The sequence below is a fragment of the Cyprinus carpio genome, chromosome A13 (assembly GCF_018340385.1).
Source record: "Cyprinus carpio isolate SPL01 chromosome A13, ASM1834038v1, whole genome shotgun sequence".
NCBI classification, from domain to species: domain Eukaryota; kingdom Metazoa; phylum Chordata; class Actinopteri; order Cypriniformes; family Cyprinidae; genus Cyprinus; species Cyprinus carpio.
Window position 1 is genome coordinate 25925488 of NC_056584.1, and position 26421 is coordinate 25951908.

Sequence of the window (26421 nt, forward strand, 5' to 3'; positions counted from 1 at the left end):
ACACATTTCTCAAAATTTCTCTTATAAAAAAAAAAAATTTCAAAAGAACAGCATTTATTTGAAATAGAATTCTCTTATAATATTATAAAGGTCTTTACTGTCACTTTTGATCACTTTAATGCATCCTTGCGGAATAAGCTTTTATTTCTTTATAAAAGTCTTACTAACCCGAAACGGTAGCGTATATAATTAACTTAAAGGGACAGTTCACCCAAAACTTAAAATTTCATCAACATTTACTCACTCTCACTCTGCATGGAACAAAAATGAGGTTTAAATTTATATAGGTTAAAATTATAACTGAACTGTCCCTTTAAGAATGAATTCAAATTAACATTTGAAATGTCCTGCATCAAAACAACATCAAAGATCAAAGAGATGAATGAAGCTGACTACTCTTCCATCATTATTAATAATTTGTTAATAATCAGAATATTCTTCTTTATTACAAAAAAAAAACAAAAAAAAAAAAACACACAGAAAAATGAATTTCTGACTTTAATTAAGAAACATTCAACATGTGTGTGCAAGACAGCAATTAAATGCAATAATGTGTGAAATCAGTATTTGATCCCACACCTGATATAACATGAGCGACAGATGCGAATACTGTAGCAATATATCATATTCAAATGCATAATTACAAAAAAAATGCAATGTTCAGACTTCGTTGTTCTTATTATGAAACATCCAACAAGCATAAAGGAACAATAACAATAAAAAAGGCACTTTTTCTCATGTAGGCAAATGCTGAGAAGTGCTGTTGTTCATTTCAGTCTGTTTGAACCCCGTTGATTGACAGCAGTGCATAATTACAAGCTTAAATTAACCATGTACTGAAGCAGAAGAAGGAAATAAAAACAAGGAATGACCCACTGTTCTGTTCATCAGGTTTAGCTGATGTTTGTGTCTTTAGACTTTCATTCTTTGGCTCTTAAAACACAATCCCATCTTCTTTTCCTAACTGATTGATCGAACCAATTATAAAGCTCTCGTTGAGTTTCAGCATTCACAACTTTTTACCACTTGTTTTTTCTTTCACGTACATTAGGCTATATGCTTTACTCTACTGTTTTCCACTTGCTAAACCTATATTAATTTGACTTTTGTTGAAATGAGAAAGGAGATTTGTGAAATGGTTTATCGAAGGTCAAGTGAGTAATTTTTGTGACCTTCTTTTTTTTTTATCAAATGTAAGGTTCAAAAATCTTAAATGGTATAACAAAAGTCATAATTATCATTTTAAATGGTCTTAAATTTGGGGATAAAGCGGCCTAATGTGGTTATTAAACTTTAAATGGATACGATTTAATTAAATACATGAGTGCTTAAATTAGTTAAATAATGTGAGGTTTGTTCTATTTGGACATAATAGTATTCATATTTGTGCAGCAGGCTCTTAAAATTATCTTTAAGAGTCTTAAATTCGATTTTAAAAACAGATATCCAGCACAAAAGTATATTAAATTTGAGACAAGAGAACACACTTAACCTTTAATCATGAAATGTATTACCGGGTAAAGCAAAAGCATTTTATATGATTTTTTATTTAGGGTTATTACCTTAAAGATCATAATTTCACTTCCATATGAGCATGACTTTCCACTGTACTTTCTATATCTTACGGTTATGTGCTATTCCAGCATCAATATCGAGCTTCATCTGAGAATAACTCTATCATTCAGCTTTAGCAACAAGGAAAACATTCTTTCCTCTTCAAGTCTAAACATCAACACTCAATTTAGACAGCGACCAGCCTCTTCAGAACACGTAGGGTGAAATCAGAAGATTGACCCGCGCCAGATGTTTGGCTTGGAAAGTGCGTTCGGCGTATTCGGACATCTCCACCTCCACGCTGAGCTCCTGTGGGCCTCGCAGCAGCTGGACCAGGATCAGCTCTCCGGTCTGACGGTCTGAGCGCTGCATCACAAACATGCTGCGGGCGTCACCTCCACCTGCGATGCCAAACCGAAGGCTGTCCGGACCCGGCCGACCCGGAGCTGTTGCGGTGGCCATGCGGAACAGGGTGGCCGGGGTGCGCAGGTTGGACGGCAGAGAGAGGTAGTGGTAAGAAATGGTCTTAGCGGCAAACGGACAGGAGCGGCTCTCCATGGGACAGGGATTCCTTTCACATTGGCTGTGGATCATTAACACTACAGATCAGTTCCAAAACCTAGTTAAGTAATCACGCACACACAGTCCCAAGAACTTTACTTAAAGGGATACTCCACCCCAGAATGAAAATTAAGTCATTAATCACTTACCCCCATGTCGTTCCCAAACCTGTAAAAGCTTTGTTCGTCTTCCGAACACAATTTAAGATATTTTGGATGAAAAATGGGAGGCTTGAGACTGTCCCATAGACTGCCAAATAAATAATAGTGTCAAGGTCAAAACAAAATAATGACTTTATTCAACAATTTCTCTCCTCTGTTTCTCTCCACATTACTGTAGCATCATTTTGGAGAACATTACTGAACGCAAACAGCATATGTTCTTCTGTGTCAGCTGCGACACAAGGATACATTTTCTATGTGTATTTATACTTTGATTTGAAAGAAAACAGCGTATCCTTGTGGCGGTGATGCGGAGAGACACAGAGGAGATGAATTGTTGAATAAAGTCATTATTTTTGTTTTCTTCGCATACAAAAAGTATTCTCGCTGCTTCATAACGTTACAGTTGAACCACTGATGGCAGATGAAGTATTCTGACGATCTTTAACGGGTTTGAAACTAAATTATCTCAGTTATTTATTTGGCAGTCTATGGGACAGTCTTAAGCCTCCTGGTTTTCATCCAAAATATCTTAAATTGTGTTCCGAAGACGAACGAAGCTTTTACGGGTTTGGAACGACATGCGGGTATGTGATTAATGACTAATCTCATAATTTTGACTTAGTATGTCATAATTTCGACATTTATCTCATATTTATGACTTATTGTGTCACTGAGATAAAGTCCAAATTTAACATACTAAGTCATAATTGAGATGAAATTGAAAAGAATTATGAGATTTCATCATTTTAACTATATGACTTAACTAATAAAAAATCAGACAAAAATCCAAATGAAACATACTAAGTCATAATTGAGATGAAATTGAAGTCAAAATTATGAGATTGTTCATAATTTTAGATGAAATTGAAAAGAATTATGAGATTTCATCATTTTAACTATATGATTTGTATATAATTATTCTGACTTTTATCTCATAATCATGACTTACTATGTCATTATGAGATAAAAATCCAAATGAAACATACTAAGTCATAATTGATATGAAATTGAAGTCAAAATTATGAGATTACATAAATGTAACTATATGACTTAGACATAATTATGAGACAAAAGTTGGAATTATTATATACTAAGTCATATTATATTATATATATAATATATATGATATATATTTAATTTAGAAATTTGACTAATAAAAAAAAATAAAATACAATTAATAATAATACATATAATACATGAATACATATGCATTTAATTCTATACTAATTAATTAATATTAATTATAAATAATTTATATATTTAATTTAGAAATTTGACTAAGTCAATAATTGAGGTTTACATGAATTGACACGAAGATTTACATAAAAGTCACAATTATGAGATTATTAAATAATTTTTAAAAATCTACTTTTTATGCCAGAAGTGTTCTTATCTCAGAATTTTGACTTAATTTTTAAGATAATTTTATCTCATAATTATGGCTTAGTATGCTATACTTACAACTTTTATCCCATAATTATTATTTCTAATTTCACAGTTTTTTTTTTTAGATTTCCGTTGACTCTTCACTTTAATAACCTGCTAACGTCAGACTATTGGAATGAGTTATCAAGTCTCTTGTGGTAGTTACTTGTTTGTAAAGCAGCTTCCATTTGAGTTGTATGCAGTAGGTAATCAGGCAGCTCACTCACAGAGGTGATGTTTTCACGTAGCTGATGTTGCCGTGCGAGGGTGGACACTCTGGGTTAACGCACTGGAAACCTCCTCCGGTGTTGATACAGGTGGTGCCACGGCTGCAGTTGTGCTGTTGTGTAAGACATTCATCCACATCTGGAGCGCCCGGAGGAAAGGGAGACATTAGATTCAGAAAGGGGAGAAATAATAGAGTGAAAGAGAAGACGCATAGAGGAAAATAGAGAGCTGGAAATGCTGGCTGGCTACATGAGGGACTGTTTGCTTGGACTTTAAATCTGATTTGCGTACAGTTCTCTAATTATGGTTGACGTGTTCCTGGCTGGATTTCTGAGTGAGATCATCTTTGTAACAGCACCACCTGTGTTGAAATACATTGTACACAAGATACTTTTTAATAACTTGTGCAATATCTTAAATTGATGTGTCCTTAAAATATATTTCTATAATTATTGTTATTTAAAATCTGTATCCATGTTTAAATTTTCTGTACTGACCTGCATCATTGCACATCCGACACTCCATAGCATTACATGCAATTTCATGCAAGTTATATGCATAAATTTTACATTAAATATTAGTATTTGCGTATTGTCTTCTTACCAAATTTAATATATTGCTATCTTTGTTACCCTGTCTATTTGCTGTATATAGACAAAGATTCATAATCAAGCCACATTTCTTCCACCTGCCCAATGAAACGCTTTTTATTTATGAATAAAATATTATTTTATTTTATTTTATTTTTCTAAAACAGAAAGCATTTCATTCACCAGTGGTAAGAAATTACTTGTAGATTACTTTTTGTTTTTTTTCTAGATGGTTTCTCTATTTATCTAGATGATAAATAAAATATTTAATTTTATTTGATTTATTATTTTATTCTAAGATAATCAAAATTTCAACTAGAAAATTACACTCCATATAAATTCATAAATGTGTTTGGAGATATTTTATTTTATTTTATTTTATTTTATTTTATTTTAAAAAAAGATATTTTATTTTATTTTATTTTATTTTATTTTATTTTATTTTATTTTATTTTATTTTATTTTATTTTATTTTATTTTATTTTCTCTCTCTTATGGTCCTGAAGGACTTATTGAGAAAGAGTGTCATTGGCCAGGTGGAAGAAATTACTTGCAGATTACGTACGATTTGAAATTCAGATTGTTTTAGAATAAAATTATAAATATTTTATTTTATTTACAATTTTATTCTAAGGTAATGAGAATTTCAGCTAGAAAGGTAATCTGCTACACAACAAGTTACTAATACAAAGTAGCAAATGGCAATTAAACTATTTAAGGAATAAATACAAAACATCAGAATGATGGCATTTATTTTTTTGCTTAATGTGGCAGAAAAAAGAAACAGCCTTAAATTTGACAATACATACAAATAATACAAGAAGACACCCTAATTTAAATATCAAACCTACAAAACATAAATATTAAGGATGGGTCACGAAAATCGATGATCTACGGAAGAGGATTAGGGCCAAGCAATAATAAAAAAAATAAAACCATCTCGAGATTAAAGTCATTATATTGCGAGATTAAACTCATTAAATTTGAGAAAAAAAGTCGAAAAATACAATCTTGAGAATAATCTCATTAAATATCGAGAATAAAGTCATTGTGTTTCGAGATTAAACTCGTTAAATTTCTAGAAAAAAAAGTCGAAATACAATCTTGAGAATAAACTCATTAAATATCGAGAATAAAGTCGTTGTGTTTCGAGAAAAAAACTCGTTAAATTTCGAGAAAAAAAGTCGAAATACAATCTTGAGAATAAACTCATTAAATATCAAATTGGACTGATTTTTTATTCTAAAAAGACCTAGCCGCTTGCAAATTCTCTTTAAAGTTCGTGTGCTAATTATTATTGTGTCATAATTAGCTAAAGTTGAAAGTATTTCTTTGTTACTGAAAGAAAGTCTAAAATATAGCTTGACTAAGTGATCCAACTCTGCTATGTCCTCTATAGGCTATGCAATGAACACTGATCGAATGCGTTATTCTCTACATTTCATTTCAACTTTTTTTCTCGAAACACAATGACTTTATTCTCGCAATTAAATGAGTTTATTCTCACGATTGTATTTCGACTATTTTTCTCGAAATTTAACGAGTTTTTTCTCAAAACACAACGACTTTATTCTCAAAATTTAATGAGTTTATTCTCAAGATTGTATTTCGACTTTTTTTTCTCTAAATTTAACGAGTTTAATCTCGCAATATAATGACTTTAATGTCCAAATTCCTCAATATTTTTCTTCATCTACCCACTTCTTTTACCCCTGCAGGTCTTTGTGAGGTGTCAAACCACTAAAAACAGATGAATTTCTTTGTAAGGTGTCAAACCACTAAAAACAGAGGGTTTTTCAGCAAAGATGTCACACGGGTTTGGACCGACATGAGGATGAGTAAATAATGTCAGGATGTTTATTTTTAGTTGAATTATTTATTTCTTACTGTCCTGTGACATCAGGATGTAAAACACTACTATTCCCAACCCTTATTTTTAAGAGTGTGTGAGCGTTTCTCACTCACCCTCACAGCTTCTTCCATCAGTGAGCAGCTTGTATCCGGTGGGACAGGAACAGTGGTACGATCCCGGGACGTTTACACAGGCGTGACCACACAGAGGCCCTCCACGGTCAGCCTTATACACCTCACATTCATTCACATCTGGGCACATGCACACATAATAACTCAACATATGATTACATGTGTGGATTTGACAAGACACAGTGACAGAAAGGGAATGAGACAAGAAAATAAAATATAGGGTACAACAGGGCTAAAGGCACACCTTAGAGAAAATATTCTTTGAACTACTCCTACAGGATATGATTGCAGAAAAACACATTTTGTGGGAAAAGAAATCATAAAAGTGGTTTGTTTTGTTTAAAAATCATACATTGATACAGACACTGAAGTAATATGTTTTGCATAACATCTAAATTAATGCTGTTCGAAACAATCCCTATTTTCTGTTTATTTGGATAAATAAAAGATTTATTTTTGTTCAATAAACATTTTCTGAAAGCTGTGGAAGAGATCCTATAATAACTTAATATAGCTTTATAGTTGTAACAATAAATGTGACCCTGGAGCACAAAAGCAGTCTTAAGTCGCTGGGGTGTATTTGTAGCAATAGCCAAAAAAAAAAACATTGTATGGGTCAAAATTATCAATTTTTCTTTTATGCCAAAAATAAAGATCATGTTCCATGAAGATATTTTGTAAATTTCCTACCATAAATATATCAAAACTTAGTTTTAGATTTTTAAATATTTGTATCTCAGCCAAATATTGTCAGATCCTAACAAACCATACATCAATGGAAAGATTATTTATTCAGCTTTCAGACGTTGTATAAATCTCAATTTCGAAAAATTGACACTTATGACTGATTTTGTGGTCCAAGGTCACAAATGTGATATTTCATTATATGATATAATTCATATCATATTTTTAAATATGCTGGTTGGATTGTAGATATGGTGATTTTATCATCATCTGAAACTAACCATGTCATGTCAACTAAGTGAAAAGTCAGCCTGTTATTTATTATCATGTCAATTAATATGCCTTTATTTCATGCCGGTGTGCGTTTAGCCCTGTTGTACCCTACTGTAAGAAACAACTTTTGATGAAAAAGCTAATAATTAACTGAATCATAAAAATGTAAAATTATAGTTAAAAATATAAGAGCAATCAAAATGAAACACTAAATATAGATTTTTTTTTTACCTACATATCATGTGACCATTAATCAAGAACTGTGAACATGCGAATGTGTTGTTAAATTATTGAAATATTAACTGTTTATAGTAGGCCTTAAAGAGTTATTTTTACCTGATCTAACATGTTAAAGTGGTCCTTATTAACTCTTTCCCCGCCAGCATTTTTTAAAAAAGTTGACAGCAACCGTCAACGATTTTGATGATTTTCACTAAAATTTGATGGCCTCCAGTATATTTTGCTGTATGAATATTTGAATATGCAATACACCAAAATAAAGATCAGAGAAAAAAAAATCTGTTTTTTTCTAGCTTAAAGCATTTTTTTTATCAACACTTGAATATAGGTAGGTTTCATAAAAAGGTATAGTTTTGAGCAAAAAGGTGAGAAAATAAAATTTTTATCAAAAACTACATCTGGATAATATTCAGTCCGATTATCAAAGCATAAATCCAGTAAATCATTTCCATCAACAGCTCCAAAGCTTGCACAGACATATACCACTTCCTGGATCAACATTTTACTCTGTAACATTATGCAGTTTTCATTTATATGCTGTCTATTGCTGATGATCACATTATTTTTAATATGCATCTGTTTACATAAGAGATCGCTAGTTTCTCCATCCTGTTCATGTGTGTTTTTTGTTCGGGAGGTTTTGTATTTGTTCAGAAGATGTGTAATAGCGCCCCCCGAGTGTATAACAGTGAAAACACAAAAAGCCATAAAAACTCGTCTTTGGTGGGAAAGCATTGTCTACTAAAAGACGAGATAACTCGTCAATGGCAGGGAAAGAGTTAAGTGTCATCTTCTAATTATTTTTAATAAAACATTTAGTATTTACTGGTATAATCAGTGTAATGGAAAGCCTCCAGCAGTTTATTGCTTTAATGCACCGCGAGATCTCTACCAAAATCCCTAGATGGACCCACCCTGACAGATGCTGTTGTCTGAGGTGCCGCTCATGTGGAAGCCAGCGTCACAGCTGCAGTGTTGAGCTCGGTCCACTTTGGCACAGCGGGGCTTGTGGCTGAAGGCCGGGTCATTCATGACGCTCCACTCCGGAGGCGCTGAGAGAGACAGAGAGGAAATGGAAAAGAGGAGGCTTAACCTCCCACAAACACACAGACCCACATATGAATGACAAACATTCACATGCATGCTTTCATTTAAAGACCGGAACACGAGTTAAAGGTGAAGTGTGTCATGCTTCACTACTAGCAGCTCCATTTGAAATTGCAAAAGTTTTTTTTTTTTTTGCATTTTCTGAAGAAGTCCCCACCATGATGTAAGTGGGCTTTTCATTTTTAGGCAAGGATGTGTGGTTGATATTAGGGGTGGGTGATCCATCTATTACCTACTTTTCAATCTAATCCAAAAATGTTGTAACAGTGTTGGGGGTAATGCAGTTACGTAATCAGTTACGTAATCAGATAAAGTAACACACTACTTTTTAATTCACTTTGTTATCCCATTGACTGACTGACAGCTCTCCTGTTGAGAGAAATCAGGAGTGAGTGCAGAGGCGTTGTGTGCACCGTGTAAACATGATTGTTACTGTAGTTCTAGATTAAATGTGACCCTGGAGCACAAAAGCAGTCTTAAGTCTCTGGGGTATATTTGTAGAAATAGCCAAAAATACATTGTATGGGTCAAAATTATCGATTTTTCTTTTATGCCAAAAATCATTAGGATATTAAGTAAAGATCATGTACCACGAAGATATTTTGTAAATTTCCCACAGTAAATATATCAAAACCTAATTTTTGATTAATAATATGCATTGCTAAGAACTTCATTTGGACAACTTTAAAGGCGATTTTCTCAGTATTTTGATTTTATTGCACCCTCAGATTCCAGATTTTCAAATAGTTGGATCTCGACCAAGAAGCTTTCAGATAACAAAACATACACCAATGAAAAGCTTATTTATCCAGGGTCACATATGATACATTTGAAATCATTTCACAGAAAACTGCCACAAAGACAGGGTTTTTTTTTATTGCTGAAGAGTGTTGAACTTTCTTCTCCTGCATCCTATTCTTCATGCAATCAGAATGGCAGCACAGCTGAAAGGTTTGTTTGAGCTGCGTCCTCTGTTGTACAGACGTGAATTTGCATTTCCTTCTGCTGTTGTATTTGCATGCAATTAGTTACTTTTTTAGGGAGTAACACAATATTGCAATGCATTACTTTTAAAAGTAACTTTCCCCAACACTGGTGGGTAACCATTTTTTTTGTCATACTATGCAGTCAGTGGCTTATGGAAGCCCATTTCCGCCACTAAATAAAAAATAAAACAAGGTAATTGTGACTTTTTATCTCACAATTCAGACTTTTTTTTCTCAGAATTGGGTGATATCTCTCAATTCTGACTTTATAACTTGCAATTGCATGTTATAAAATCAGAACTGCAAGATATGAACTCACAATTCTGAGAAAAAAGTCACAATTACCTTGTTTTATTTTTTATTCAGCGGCGGAAACGGGCTTCCATAGTGGCTACTGTCAACTCTGGTTACAAACATTCTTCAAAAAAATACTTTTGTGTTCAGCAGAAGAAAGAAAATCACACAGATTTGGAACAGCTTGAGAGTAAGTAAATGATGATTTTTGGGTGAACTATCCCTTTAAAGACTAACATAAAATAGAACCACAATAAGATCCTTAGGGTTACCGATCCTTTCTGAAAAAAATTATGATATGATATTTTGGCCACATCACCCACCCCTAGTTGATATGTTCCAGATTCCCTTCTGTCCCATCTTCTTGTCTGCCGCTGACACGTATAGAATAGATGAATGAAACACAGACCTGTCTGTGTCTGGTATTGACATTGACTCCCGCTCCAGTTGTGTGGACAGGTGCACTTGAACTGGTTCAGAGTTTCCACACAGGTGCCGCCATTCTGACACGGGTTACTGGTGCACACGCTCACATCTGTGTGAAAGACGACAGCCTTATGTGCTTATGTGTCTGTTCTCTGGTTAGCTGGGAACAATGATGTTACAGTTCACAATAAACAGGTTTGATCGCAAATCATCCCAAATAAATGTTGGCCTGTTTAACACTGTAAATCTGTATTGTATAAAGCGCTATATAAATAAAGGTGACTTGACTTAATGCTACTAATCTTAAAATTATAAATTAAAATATATTCGGTATACAGAAAATGTATTCTATTTTTCGGACAATTAAACAAAAGATTTACATTATTTTAACTTTCTTTTTTTTTTTTTTTTTTTTTGCTAAATATTGTAGAAATATTTTATGAAATTAAAATTAACATAAAAAATGTAATACAATCATTTTAACCAATGATTTAATGCAACATAAAGGCAATACAATACTTATTATAATTATATAATAATTATATGCTGTCATGAAAATAATATCACAGTGCAAAATATCTTATGGTTTATGACCCAAAAAATGCTTGGTTTAATTAGATTCACCCTGAATTGTTGTGTTTTGTAAAGCCACTAACTCAGCTTTTTCTTTTTTTTCAGATTTCATTAATTTTGATAGTTCTTTCTATAGCAATTTTTATGAAATAAAAAATAAATATGGAACAGTAAAAACGTAATATATATATATATATATATATATATACACACACACACAATGTAAATCAATGATTCAAATCAACATTATCTAAAAGCAACCATTAAAATAATTACACAAACATCCATCCATCCATCCATCCATCCAACTATCCATCCATCCATCCATCCATCCCCATCATGAAAATAATGACACAAAGCAAAAAAATAAAATAAAATTTGATTTTAGGGTGAAAATAACCCAAACATGTTTGGTTTCATGAGATTCATGTCTTGTAAAGCCACTTATTGTATTATCTGGAATACAGTCTTTATCATAAATTTGCAATTCTAATTAAGGCCGAATGAAAGAAATAGTTGAAATGTCCCAGATTCTTATCTCCTTGACTGTACAGAGCTGAGGATTATGTGTCCATGGAAAACACCTGAATTGTTGAAGGAATTAAACAAGCCCACATTCTTCTCTCTTTCCTGTACAAAATGGCACAGTCAAATGAAACAGATCTCCTGGAATGTTAACAATGGAGTGGCGAAACGGAGGAAGGGAATGTTGAGCACCTTCTAAAAACCAGTTCATCTAAACTGTGTTCTCTCATTTTTCATCGCTTTCACATTCACAGTATCTGATCGTAAACGGTTGTGAGGTCGGTTAGGTTTACAACAGCTACTGTGCCACGCAACATCTGTCTGCAGCAGCTGCGGGGGGCAAACTGCTTTAGATGGGAATTTACTGCCGCTGCTGTAAATATCTGTAATGGACAGAGAGAGCTTGCTTGTGAGGACCGTGGACAGAAGAAGCCAGAGATGAGCAGATAGAGAACTGTTAGACACACATGCAGTGGTCCCTTAAACCACTTTCTTTTGATTTGATTTGTGTTTATTTCTATAATAAAAGAGTAGTGATGTAAGCACAGGGTGTAATGCTGTGGTTAAGTATCTGGTTTAGATGATTCATAAATGTTTTCAAAAATATGCTGAAGATACAGTTTACATCATTGTGGAATACTGTCAAAAACTATATGCAAAGTAAAATGAAGTGTAATCAGTGTATTAAATTATCAGTTTCAAATCAATGCATGATAAGGAATGTTTTGAATTCAGTTCAAAACTCTTTTGACCTGTTTGTTTATTTGTTTTAACAGGTGCTTACAGTGGAAATAAACATAGCCTTGCACTCAAAAGGTGATATGTGAAGCAGTGTTATTTTAGTATTATTTATACACTATTATAATTTTTATTATTTTTAAATTTCAATTTCTCTCTTTTTTTCAGTTTTGGTGAATACGTCAACTTAAACTTATTTATTTCAGTTTGTTGCCAAGGCAACTTACTAATATTTATATTTCATTTATTTATATTTTTACACTAATGTGAAGATATTTGAAGTGAAGATAATTGTGTGAAGATATAAGTGAAGATAATCCCTGTGTTATGGATAAACAAATTAAAAATAACCATAAATTAAATCAATTCATATTGTGACGAGCGTCCCGAAGATTCATCAGCGTCGGGAAGAGAGAACCCACGGCACCGGAGAACCCACCTGGACATTTCTCTAGATCACTTGTAAGTAAATCCACCCTCCGGGGCATTTACCAAGCACTCGTTGTCGTGTGAGTCCCAGCTAACAGAGTGACCATTTCTGCCGCTCCCGGCACCTGGCCTGTGGAAGTTGGGGTGCTGAAGGATCTTCGTGTCCCCGTGCTGATTGGGAGAAACTGGCCCGCTTTTGACCACCTCCATGCAACATCCAAGCACAATACCAGCCCACCAGCCGGCCGCAGAGGCCCACGAAAGGACCTTGTCAGCGTTCGTTCTTCTGGCCTCGGACAGCGGGAGAGAAGGTGAGAATCCTAACCTCTTCTATGATGTATTCCAACAGCAGACTGAAGCAATCCACTACAAAGGACCGGATCACTGAAGGCAAGCGACAGGCTGAAGCATTGCTGGACACAGGTCCGGATCACTGAAGGCAAGGAAGCTCAGCCTGGCCCCTACCCTCTCCTGCATTTCGTCGTCCAAAATGGCCTGCTCTATTGTGTCGCTTAGCGAAGGGGGGAGGAAAAATTATTGTTGGTGGTACCACGCACAAAGACGGAGACCATATTAGAGCTGGCCCACTCACATCCCTTGGCAGGACATCTAGGGGCCACGAACACCATCCAACAGATCCGCGACCGCTTCCACTGGCCGGGCCTAGTCGACAATCACCCGGTACTCAGAGGCAGTTCCCCTCCGAAAAGCCACCGCCAAAGCCATCGCCGATCAGGGTACCCCCTTTATGTCCCGGCTAATGGCTGACCGGACTTGTCGAATGCTTTAATCAAACTCTGAAGCAGATGTTGAGACAAGTGGTCATGGAGGACAAACACGACATCCTCTTCGGGATCCACGAAGTTCCTCAGGCCTCACGGCCTCCTGGATGTGGCAAAGGAAACCTAGGAACACCAGCCGGCAACCCATCGCTCGGTGATCGAGCATGTAAAACAAATGAGGGAAAGGATCGACCGAGTCATGCCATTAGTCCGGGAACACTTAAGTAAAGCGCAGCAGGCTCAACAGTGCCACTACAACCGGCCAGCCCAACCACGGGAGTTCCAGTGTGGAGACAGAGTCATGGTCCTAGTCCCCAACGCTGTGTGCAAGTTCCTAGCCACCTGGCAGGGTCCCTACACGGTGCTAGAAAGGATTGGGCCAGTAACTTACCATGTGCGCCAGCCAGGAAGGAGGAGAGCTATTGAGGAAATACAACAAATGCTGAAGTTGGGGGTGATAGAACCATCACCCATGGTCCAGCCATGATAGAACCATCACCCATGGTCCAGCCCAAACGTAATGGTCCTGAAACTGGACTGCACCCTCGGTTTCTGCAATGACTTCTGATGCCTCAACGAGGTTTCTGAGTTTCATGCCTTGGGTGGATGAGCTGTTGGACTGACTGGGAAGGGCCCGGTATATCTCGACGTTGGACCTCACCAAAGGCTACTGGCAGGTACCCCTCTCTGAGAATGCTAAACCTAAAATGACTTTTTCTACCCCTAGTGGCCACTGGCAATACCGGACCCTTCCCTTTGGCCTCCATGGGGCACCTGCCATGTTCCAGTGGATGATGGACATTCTCTTGTGGCCCCATCAGTCCTACGCCGCCGCCTGTCTGGACGATGTCGTAATCCACTCCGAGGCATGGGGACCACCTGTACCGGCTACAGAGGATGCTCTCAGAGCTCTGGAAGGCTCACTGCCAACCCTCGCAAATGCCACCTTGCACTCTCCAAAGTGAAGTACCTGGGTTTCCAAGTTGGACGATGTCTCATTCGGCCACAGAAGAAGAAGGTGGAGGCGGTGTGCTCCGCTCCGAGACCCGAGACCAAGACCCAGGTATGAGCCTCTTTAGCATTGGTGGGATACTATCACTGTTTCATCCCTAACTTCTCCTCTTTAGCTGCCTCCCTGACAGACTTGACCAGGAAGAGGCAGCCGGAGAAGGTACAGTGGACACCAGCAGCGGAAGAAGCCTTCCAGAGGGTGAAGGGGGCCCTCACCTCCGAGCCAGTTCTCAGAGCCCCAGACTTTAGCATCCACTTCATCAATCATAACCATTAAATTAAATTAAATTAAATTTATGCATTTAGCAGACGCTTTTATCCAAAGTGACTTACAGTGCATTCAGGTTATCAATTTTTACCTATCATGCAATAATAATAATAACAAAAAAACAACCCATCACCCCTTAAAGAAAACATCTACCACCAGAGCTACAGAAACAACTGATATGGGATTGGGAGCCATCCTGTCAAAGATCCAGGAAGGTGAGGAGCATCCTGTCATTTATATCAGCAGGAAGCTGACCCCAGCCGAGAGAAAATACTCGGCGGTGGAGAAGGAGGCCTTGGCCGTCAAGTGGGCAGTCCTGGAGCTGTGTTGCTACCTCCTTGGCCGGAAGTTCACCCTGGTCACTGACCACGCACCCCTTCAGTGGATGGCATGCGCTAAAGACACCAGTGCCAGGGTGACCCAATAGTTCCTTGCCCTCAAGGACTTCCACTTTGTGGTGCGTCATCGGGCTGGAGCCATGAACGCCAATGCTGGAGGCCTCTCTCAGATCTGGGCAGCTTTCGCAGGGCTGTCAGGGGTCACTCCCCACCCACCCCCTATTTATCCCCTACTGTCTCATATCATCAACAGGACCAGGACAATGTTTAGGGGGGGGGTTCATCAGCATCGCCCTGGAAACAAGCGAGGAACACCTGCCCATCCTCATCACCGGCTGATCGGTCACAGCTGCAGCTCATCAAGCGGCGGCTACATAAGCCACGCAAGCCCTGCCACATGTAAGACACTTCTCCATGCGACTGAGCATTAACATGCCCGCTCATTTCTCCCATAATCAGCAGCGTGTGACCGACCAGCCCCACAAGAGCACAGGATGGATCCACTGCACAGGGACGAAGGAAGAGAGAACCCATGGCACCAGAGCACCCACCAGGACATTTCTCTATATCACTTGTAAATAAATCCACCCTCTGAGGCATTTACTGAGCACTCCTTGTTGTGTGATTCTTCACCCCGTGACAATATTTTTCACATTACAGTAATGTGAATGGGGGTGATGTGCTTACGCTTAATTGTTATGAAAAGGTCAAAATGATATATATATAATATATTGCACCTGGAACATTTTCTACATTGAGAGTGAATGAGTAAAAGGAGGTTTGGAATCAAGTTTTGACTTTCTGACCAAAGGAATGTTTCTTTGACAACAGTACTCACGATCCTTCTCTTGTTTATTTTCTTTCCCAGAAGGCTTAAGTGCGAGAATTTACAGATGTAAAAGGTTCACTTTAGTTCCCAAAATATATCAAAACTGCCTATGAACATAGATATGTTTCTCTCACCAACTCTCAAAGGTGCTTTCGGACCTCAAAACTCTCAAAATAGACTCACTTACACCCACCTGCGGAAATATAGACATTACACGCTCTGTGCTGACTTTAAACTAAACGCTCCCCTCAAACACACTGCGGCACGCTCGCCCCGTCCCACTGTACCACATGGAATGTCATGAATGCTGCCAGCAGCGATATTAAAGGAAGTCATCAATAGCATGCTTAGCATAGTTGCGTGCTATCGGACCATGGGCCGGCCTAATGAAATGTGCATGAGCTTAACCTCTGACCTCTGAGACTTCATACAAAACACAGACCAAGGTACACTACCAGTCCAAAGTCTGGACACTTCTGTTTATTCTTTAAGATTTTCTTATTTTAGAATAATGTTAAAGTATCAAAGCTATGAAATACCATGGAGGGAAATATGTATGTGGCGAGCAAAACATGTGAGAAATGAAAACTACGTTTGAGCTGCTTCTGTTTAGATTACAGCTCTGCTCATGCATCCTGGGATGCTTTTGAAAACTATTGAAGATGTGTGATTTTATGGATGTCTTTTTCTGCCTCAGAGTTGAAAATAAAACAGATCAGATAAAAAAAAAAAAAAATTGAATTTTGGGATATGAATTAATGAGAAACAGTTTCTTATACAAGAAATAGTCACAACCTTTATGTATGTATGCATTTATTTATTTTACCATAGGTATAAATGGGTTCTCATACTCATGCATAACATTGGTTTCAGCCTGAGAGTTTCTAACTCTAATTCTGGGAAAATCGCAATTACCTATTTTTTTTATTCCATTGCAGAAATAAGCTTCTACAAATACTACTTGCTTCGTTTAAGAAAAATGAAAATAATTTATGAGAAATATATTTAGAAGAAACTTTAGTTTTAGTGTATAAGAAATATGTATATAATTTATGTTGGTAAAATTTTACAATAAGGTCCCATTAATGTTAATAAAAATACAACTGTTCATTGTTAGTTCATGTTAACTAATGTTAACAAATAGATCCTACCTACATTTGTCTACAAAGATAAGCAGTGTTATTTTAGTATCACTGAGATACTATTATAGTTTTTATTAATATTTTAAATGTTTTGATTTTTATATTTTAATTTTTTTAAAGTTTTATAAAAAAAATTGCGTTTTTGCCTTTTTTTATTAGTTTTTATTTTTTAGTTATTTTAGAACATCAAGTTAAATGGAATGAAAATGAGAAATGTTTCCTTGGCACTAGCTTAAAAAGGTTTTTTAATATGTATTTTATTTTCAATTAATTAAAAAAAAAATCAAATAACGTAATAGTTTTCGGTTTCATTAACAATAACAACACACTACTGAAGATTTTAGGTCAAATGTTTTTTAAGGTCATGAGAAACATGAGTTCAGTCCTGCGTGTCCAATCTTTTGAGCAGTAGTGTATTTGTAGTCCGAGTTGAAACCTGACCTATGAAGCTGGCTCTTTTTACAGTAGCCAGTTGAACCCAAAGCATGAAGGCCATTGAGACGCACCATGGACAGGAATGCAAGTACAGGTGTTTTGCTGCGTTTCGGGACATTTAATGCTTCTTTAATAAGAGCTTCATTCAGTGCAGCTCAAAAGTGAAGAATGCTTCTCTTTCTTCACCGCTCCTCATCTTTCTGCCTGTGTGTAACTGTGTGTGTAGTGCTGGTTCAGGCTCTATCTCAGTACTGATTTCAGATTACCCAGCTCGCAATACAACAATAAAACAGTAGTCTCGGTGTCTCAGTCCAGGAATTCTGCTCAATAACACAGATATAGTTACATCGTGAAATGCAGTTACATAGCAGCTGTGGGCTATGTATGATGACGATACATGATGCTTCATCTGGTTTTTGAGTTTCTAACCCACTACGACAATAAGTTAAATCAATTCTCTGTTGCAGGAGTCTTCAGTCGTTTCAGGTCAAGAATCATGTGACACATTTTATTAATTATTTTATGTACTATAATATTTTAGCAATCACGTTGTGTGATTCTATCAGCTGTTTTGCGAACGAATCACTATTAATCTAATCGGTCAAATGGGTTTGCAACAAGAACTGAAATAGTTTACGATTCAGATTGATTCATTTGGACAGTTCACTCATGTACTGAATTATTTGTGTGGGTTTTTCACACCATAACGGGAATGAGCAACGCACAGTATTGCAGGAAAAGACAATTTATATCCAAATATCCAAATATTAAAAAAAGTATTATAATATGGGGGCACTTTTTGATGGGGGCTGTCCCTAGTACTTAAGAAATTCTAGAAACGCCTTTCAATGATTTAATGATTCACTCACTTGTTTCATTGCTGAACAAATCAACATTTTTGAGTGAATCGGCTGAATCGATGATTTACTCTTAAAAAGCACACACTTGTTTGCTTGATGGATGAAGGTGTGTTTTTGAAAGAATCGATTGCATTAATGATTCAGTGACTCTTTCCGGAATTAATCAGACACTTGATTCGTTGCTGAAGGAATCAGCGTTTTGACTCACTCATAATGGCAGTCACTTGTTTCATTCCTGAAACAATCAGTGTTTTTGAATGATTCAATGATTCACTCATAAAGACTTGAATCAACAATTTTGAACGAATTAGTTGAATGAATTCAAATGAATTATATACATTATGTAGTGATGTTCCACGATTAACAGTGTATGATACACATTAATTTGAAGCTTTTCAACTCACCTTTGCAGATGACACTGACTCCGCTCCAAGTACCGTTCTCATGGCACACACGTGTTCCCGGTCCAATCATGCGATAACCCTGAGAACACGTGAAATGGACTTCATGACCCACCAGGTACTTTGAGCCAAACTTCCTCCCGTGTGCCGGAGCCAACAGAGGTGGACATGAGGACTGAGCTAAAGATGACATGACAGGAGAAACACATAAAGAGAGAGGAATGTCAGAATAGAACAGGGTTAAATGAGGGCCAGGAGTCACACGTGCTGAAATGCTGGGATATTTTGCCCGAAGGCAGGCATGTGTTACTGAATGTGGGAACTTTCATGAGAAAAGATGGGAAATGCCTTATTTCATACAGACAGAATAGGTGAAGAATACAGGAAAACAAGACCTGGTGCTTGTATGTTGTTTATGTTGTATTGAAGTAAACATGAAATTGAGGTTGACTCTATATGCTTTATTAATACACATTCCTGGTCATATTGTGCACAATTAATGCACAAAAAAAGAAAAAAGTTTGCTTTTGTACATCAAAATGCTATAACTTGTTTCTGAAAGTCTTCAAATAATCAAAGCCTCTTATTCCTCAACCAGAGTTTTTGTAGTTAAAACAGGAGATTTGTTACTTGAAATAAAATGAACCTTAACTGAAATAAAATATAAAAAATGGGAACTTGTTTTAATTTATCTCATTGCCAAGGCAATGTTTCTCATTTTCATTTAGTATAACTTGATTTACTAAAATGAAAAAAAATGTCAAAAATACACAACTTAAAGGAACTGTAAATGTAAAGTTGCTAAAAAAATTTAAATGAAAACATAATGAAAAAATATAAAAATAAATACATTTTAAAAAAAAATTAAATAAAAAACACTGTTTTCAATCCTGCTCTCTCTATATTTTTTTCTTGAATATTCTGTTTTATTCCAAAATATGTCACATTACAGCAGTTAATTAGACTGTTAGTTTTAAACTTTAAATTAAACCAGCTCTGTAAAAATCTTAAATATCTCCTAAATATCTAAAAAAATATTTTTTATTATTGTGGCTGTGTTATTATTTAAAAACATGGTAATACCATTGTGGTTGTGTATTATAATGCTTGTGTATTATATAATATATGAAAGGAAACAACTAATGCATGATGGATTAATGATAATAATAATAAAAAGTCTGGATAAAACCGACACTGGGAGAAATATATATATATACATATATATACATATATACATACATACATATAAACAGTGAGCATGTTGTTAGAGACACTTGTTTTTTATGTCACATTGGGAAATGAGAAGAATGCACAATCCTATCACTTCAGTGCTTTAATGTAGATGTAGAAGATGATCTGTAATTTGTCAAAGAATCTTCTTAATTTTGTCCTGTCAAGCACTGGCTGCTATGAATGCCAAAGTAACTCTTGATCATTCCTGCCGCCAACCCCGGTTCATGAACTGTGCAACAGCTTGAGCCAAATGACACAGCTACACATCCGACCCGTTCACATCATCCGTAGAGCGCTGAGCGTTAACTCCTTTCCAAACCTGAAGAAGCAGCCAGACCACTCTTTTTAAAGGAAGGAAGTAATTTCATGCTTATATAACACAAATAGATATCTAGAGATCTTTGATTTGTTGGAATTCTGAAGCTTGTTTATTAGGATTAATAAATCCTCTTTGTGAGAATTAGTTTCCAAAAACATTTCTTTTTATTAGCTGAATACTTTTGTCGACAAATCACACACTCTTTCATTCAATAAACACATTGCAGAGCAAAAATACATGAAGAAGTTATTGAAAAAAAAGTTATTCATTTTCCTAATTCCAATAAAAGTCTTTAGCCAGACACCATAATTACTGTAAAACTGAAGTGTATAATTTTTTTCTGTGGTCAAATATTTTCTCCTATACTAGTTTCATATGCAAAAACATTGCTCTGTTTGCATCCCGATGCAGCAACATTAACTCAGCCAATGGCACAATCAATATTTTTGCAATTTTGTTTGGTGGCGCTAGAGCTGCAGACTTTTTATGTGCACTGAAAATGCATGAATATATTTGTGATGTTTTTTCAGTTGAATGATGAATACTGAAGTACACAGCGGTGCAACCTGTTGAACAAACTGTACGTTTACCCCCTTAGTGTCTCATTGTAAAATTATATATACTATCTACCCCGACTAAAGGTGTGTTACATTAGCGAAATTTGAGAGTAATTTTCCATACAAAAAAGGTTGGTTTGTTTATTTTATTTTATTTTTTTTTTATATTTACATTTTCAATTGTCATTTTAACTTTAGGTTAAGTTTTATTTATATTTACATTTTCAATTGTCATTTTAACTTTAGGTTAAGTTTTAGTAATTTTGTTAATGAGCCTTTTTAGTTTTGGAGATTTTTTGTAATATGTCAGTTTTAGTAATTTAAGTTACTACAGTTATTATTATTTACAATTATTTTTTTTTAATAGTTGAACTTTACAAAAATTATTTTTTAAGCTGTAAAAAAAACCAAAGATGACTGAGTACGTATAACAAGAAAATATTATTTTAGTCTATCTACTTCAACATTTCATATTTAATTTAATGTGTTTCTTGTAGTAATTATTTGTCAAATTTACTAGCAATTTCAGAGTGAAAATGGTTTTAAAGTAACACTATTTTTTTCAGTATACTTTTAGTGTTTCATCTAATATTTGTGTTTTAATTTTAGCTTTACTGAAAGCTATTTTTGATAGCAATAACAGAGCTGGCCTCGAATCTGAAGCAGCCTGCAGGTTTACATCTTTCATATTCTGCTTTGATGCATGTCTTACAGTGCCCTCGAGCCGAGGACTATGACGCCAGCAACTCCAGATACACACACCTACTCTATGTGGAATCAGTAAGTCAGAGATAAACATATACATATATTAAAAAAGAAAGAACCGGTTACACAGTCCATGGATATAATGAGATATATGAATGTGTCATGTATTATGGCACTTACACGAGGACTGGTCTGCTTGTGGGAGCTTGGACACTGAGTTTTGAAGGTTGGTGAGCTTGGACTTCATAATCCGAAGACCTTCGGTGAATCTGATCTCCTGTCCTTTAAGAAACTTCTCCATTTGATGCAGTATCCCCATCACTCGGTGCTTATCCATACAACCCTGAGGCAAAAAAGCGCAACCATCCCAGCACCTGGTTACAATTTGATGGCAAGCAGTTCTCCCTAAATTACAGATTCGCCTGAACACAAGCTCATATATGGAGGGATATTAGACATCCAAAACGATCGCAAGGAACATTCCCACTAAACGTTAGCTTTGTATGAAAATGAAAAAGATCCAAGCAAGATTAATAAAAGCCAGATGTTGTGGGTGATGTCATGCATTAAGGCACAGGGACTCCTGTGGGGCATGACATGAAAGCTCAGGCCAGTGTTTAGCAGCTCATCGGCGTGCCAGCACACAGCCGAGTTCCCTTAGAAACACAAATATTACTCCAGCAACAATTTATCAGAAGCAATGTTGTCCCAAATGCGTTTGGACCGTGCATTCGGTCAGTGGGCAACCTCTAGGTCCTCTCCAGGAACCACATATAAGAGTCTAATACTCGCTTTTTCTCTTCAGCTGCTTGATGCCAGTTCTACAGAAAGCTGTTAGGCAGATGTCTCTAAGACCTCTGTCCAAAACGCTGGTCTCCTGTATGTTATTCATGGCAGTTAAATACAGTCTCGTTAGAGGAGAGAGGAAATGTATTGGCTTTAAATTTCACTAAGCGCTATGCCATGGTAAATAAAGGCAGAGCTAATCTGGATAAAATACAAAAATGCATCTGACAGATTTAATGACAAAAACCACATCGACACCCAAAAAACACTTAAAACACCCAATTAACAATAAAAAATACCATTTAATTAGATAATATACATTTTATCTATGCAAGTGGGATTTATTGTCAAGAAAAAATAAAGCAAAACTCAAAAATAAATTTGTAAGGTTGAAAAGGATAAAAAGCTACACCTATGAAGAATCGACTTCATAAATCCACTAAAAATCACCAAATTGCCCTTTTAACTGAAAGACAAATACAAAAAATTATGAACAAAATCTAATTAAAAAAACAAAATATAAAACAAAATACATTTAAATCAAATATTAAATAAAAAAACAAAAAATTATTTAAGCCAAGTTTGTCAAATTTTTATCTACTGTATGCCAAGTTTGTCAACTGATTGAGACTGTTTTCGATACCTAGATTTTTGCAACATCCCATTATAATATAAAATCATATAACGTACTAATATAATATGATTGATATTTACATTATAATTCTATATTCATATAAATATTATAGAGCTATTTATTATATGATGTAAATATCAATAATAGAATTATACATATACGTGTATACTCACCTGCGCTGCATCATTACAGTCGTATAATGATAAAAAATTCAGCAGGAGATAAACTGTGTATGATAACTTCATCCTCCTATTTCTGGGTCTCTGTAAAAGCGCTGAATTTTCTTCTTGTGTCGGTTGTTTTTAATCCTTAAGTTAATCCTTCCAAGCTGTGCAGTCTAACACTCGTTGGAAACAAGCCTGAGAGGAAATGTTTGATAAAGTGTTGCAGGAGTTAGTAAAGATGCTCCTGTTCTCCTCATGAAGACGCGCGAGCGCCTGTGGAGTCGTGATGACTGATTCGCGAGTTGTTCTTTTGGAACGATTCTTTTAAATGATTCGATCGAACCGAAGCGCAGATTCTTCTGTGGGGGCAGAATTCATTCGTCCATCAAAATGTCTCCATGTGATACTGCACAGATCTACATATGCATGATAAAAATGAGACATAAAACACGTGGCTTACAATTGATAACATTTGTCTCCTACATTTTCTAAATAAATGTTTTAAAAGTTATTGAAGTTGGGAGGAGGATCTAACAGAACGCAATGTCAAGTTTTTGGGGTTTTGCTGCCACCAGGTGTACAGGTTGGGTCTTGGACAGTAAATATAGAATTTTATCAATCCAAAATTATTTTAGTGACTAAAGGACACTAAAATATATAAACACGGATATTTACACAATAAATTGATAAAAATTGATGATTAAATCATTTGTGAATTGTGCTGTTTTTTATGTCATTACATTGGTTGGTATATATATTATTCATATTTTATTCTATGTCCTGTGTAGAGGACGTCAGGACTAAGTTATTAAAATAAATAAATACATAAATAAATAAAAAGGCGTGTATAAGCAAAAAAATTTTTTTTTCAGTTTTTAGGTTTCAGGCTATTTTAAGCCAAACTTTGTACAAAGATTATTCTCAACTATTTTATGAAAGATAAAACAGAATGATTTGATATACTATTTTTACCTTATGCAACATGTGTGTAAAATGTCCACAAATTAATATCCCTATTTATTCAATGTATCTATACACTGCATCTAATTTGCACATTAATGTTCTCTTGGGGCAAACCATAAGAAGTGTTATTATGGGAGTAATAACTTTGCAACATTTTCATAAGAGTATCTCATATTTCATAGGAATATTGATCTATAATTTCTTTCCCTATTGACTTGTTATTGACTGATTAACAGCAGTTTGTCCTGGTGTCCTCAACAAAAGACATGCATGAAAATTCTGCCTTGTTTCATAACAAAAAGTCATATTCCGATTTGAAACACCATAACATTATTCTTATATACTAAATAACAACAAAAAAATTAAAAAAAATTCAAAATTAAATAACAAAAAAACAAAGAGATTAAGATCAAACGATCAAAACACTGAACAGGACATCCAGACTTAAAACTGTGGCATGCAGAGAAATTCACTAAAATATAATGTCCTCTAAAGAGGTTAAAAGTCTATGCCTGGGTCCCAGGAGGATATAAGCCACAAAGTTCACAGATGCACATGCTGCAGTTTAGTCTTTCAAAGCACCATTATAACTGAGAATGGCATTTTCTTCTTAAAATCAGGACAGAGACCATGATGCCCAACAGGATGCTGAGAGGTAGTGAATAAGCCCAGTAGAGATGTGATGTGGATACTGAAAATTTAGGCCCTTGAGAAAAGAGCAGACAGTTTAATTACTGATTTTATCAATGTATTCCTTTTTGAACACGTTTTATATTTCGTCATTTCCAAAAAAGTGAGCAAACTTACTCCACTCTGTCATTTTAGGTTGAACCATACTACTGTGTCTCACTTCACATGTGTACTTGTCTCCGTACTGTGGGGTGATATTCATATACTTGTACACTCTGAAGGTCCAGTCTTCCCCATACATTAAGTCAGAGGTCTCTGCTTGCACAGTGGACTTTTGGCCATTTAGATAAAAGTTTATTTCAATGTCACCAGGGTAAAACCCAGTGGCATAGCAGTAAAGGACGTTTACTTTTCCTTGTTGTTCAGGAAACTCAGTATACACATTGACTGAAGGTCGTACTGCATGAAAAAAAAAAAGAAGTCAAATAAGAAAAGTAGAATAGTAGTTTAAGTAATTTGCTTCAATTAGAAAATTCATAAATATATATATATATTCAATTAAAGAAAGAATGTAATGTTGGTTTAGAATGACATCATAAACTTCTTAACAGATTACCCGAAAGTGATTTCGATGAATTTGTTTCTTGTTTGAGTTTCTCCAGGTAATCAGTTTGTCGATAAAATCCTGCTAACACCTCATACATGCAGAAAGAGCGATCACTGCCTTCTAAAACTGAGAACCCGGCGCTTGCACTGGGACGTAACACAAATGTGTTTTTGGCCTGGTCGAAGTATGCAAATGTGGCTTCATTCACCAAAACAACCACTGCCTGGTCTATGGATCCATTCTCCATCATCCGTGTGTAGGCCAGGACATTCACTGTCTGGTAGTCTAAAAAAAAACATAACATATTCTTTAATACTCTAGGCCAAGACTAAGAACGAGAGAGAACAAACATTGAAAATTAAACATCCAACATTTAAAATCATATTCTTAAAATAATCCTGCAAACAATACCAACAAGTAATTTCGGTCCATTTAATTTCACTAACATGTGTTTACATAAAAACATTAAAATCATTGCCTATTTAACCCTCATGTTTAGCTTCAGGTCTCAGAGAACCTATGACCATTTTAAGCTGGAAAAAAAAGTATGAAAATATATATAACAGTACATTGAAGTATCAGGTTTATATTCAAAATATTATGTATTTTCAAATTAATAAATGCAGTGAATTTACACATGCTAAGAATATCTTCTTCCTGTTGTCTAAATGATGCATTACTTCCTGTTGAAAAGGAAGGATGAGAAAACAAAACAAAGTTTTAAATAACCTGTCCACATGGTGATCTGAGGAGAAAGCAGAAGTATTATCACGAATGTCTGGATGATTTCCATGTGTGCCGTTCACACAGTTGTCTTCAGAAACTAACTAAAAGCCAATGTCTTCCTGTTAAAACAGATCGATCATAAAATAACTGTTCTTCGTCACATGATGTCTTGACTTGTTTTTTTCTTCTTCTGTACTTTCACTTTTGTTATGCTGTGGTTCCCTTTTGCAACTTTGAATTATTTTGTTTTT

At 35.5% G+C, this 26421-nt stretch overlaps 2 protein-coding genes across 2 annotated transcripts; both read right to left on the bottom strand.

The window, feature by feature from the left end:
* Positions 1-482: 482 nt before the first annotated feature.
* On the bottom strand, positions 483-23745 carry LOC109078315 (fibulin-7). The gene is made up of 8 exons (XM_042769515.1): positions 23254-23745; positions 21841-22003; positions 18850-19026; positions 10499-10624; positions 8617-8754; positions 6488-6625; positions 3932-4070; positions 483-2137 (listed from the first exon to the last, which is right to left on the bottom strand). The coding sequence occupies exons 1-8, from the start codon at positions 23323-23325 to the stop codon at positions 1762-1764; spliced, it is 1329 nt and encodes a 442-aa protein (XP_042625449.1). The 5' UTR covers positions 23326-23745; the 3' UTR covers positions 483-1761.
* Positions 23746-24628: 883 nt separating this feature from the next.
* zmp:0000001138 (uncharacterized protein LOC100002901 homolog) lies at positions 24629-26386 on the bottom strand. The gene is made up of 4 exons (XM_019093621.2): positions 26174-26386; positions 25454-25729; positions 25015-25296; positions 24629-24913 (listed from the first exon to the last, which is right to left on the bottom strand). Exons 1-4 carry the CDS (start codon positions 26235-26237, stop codon positions 24792-24794), a joined length of 744 nt encoding a protein of 247 aa, XP_018949166.1. The 5' UTR covers positions 26238-26386; the 3' UTR covers positions 24629-24791.
* Positions 26387-26421: the final 35 nt, after the last annotated feature.

Coding starts and splice junctions, on each gene's coding strand:
- LOC109078315 (XM_042769515.1), bottom strand. CDS start 23,325: ATGAAGTTATCATACACAGTTTATCTCCTGCTGAATTTTTTATCATTA. Junction 22,004..23,253: donor ACTGTAATGATGCAGCGCAG/GTGAGTATACAC, acceptor TTTTTGCCTCAG/GGTTGTATGGATAAGCACCG. Junction 4,071..6,487: donor TGATGGAAGAAGCTGTGAGG/GTGAGTGAGAAA, acceptor CGGGCGCTCCAG/ATGTGGATGAATGTCTTACA.
- zmp:0000001138 (XM_019093621.2), bottom strand. CDS start 26,237: ATGGAAATCATCCAGACATTCGTGATAATACTTCTGCTTTCTCCTCAG. Junction 25,297..25,453: donor TTCATCGAAATCACTTTCGG/GTAATCTGTTAA, acceptor TTTTTCATGCAG/TACGACCTTCAGTCAATGTG. Junction 24,914..25,014: donor ACCTAAAATGACAGAGTGGA/GTAAGTTTGCTC, acceptor TCTTTTCTCAAG/GGCCTAAATTTTCAGTATCC.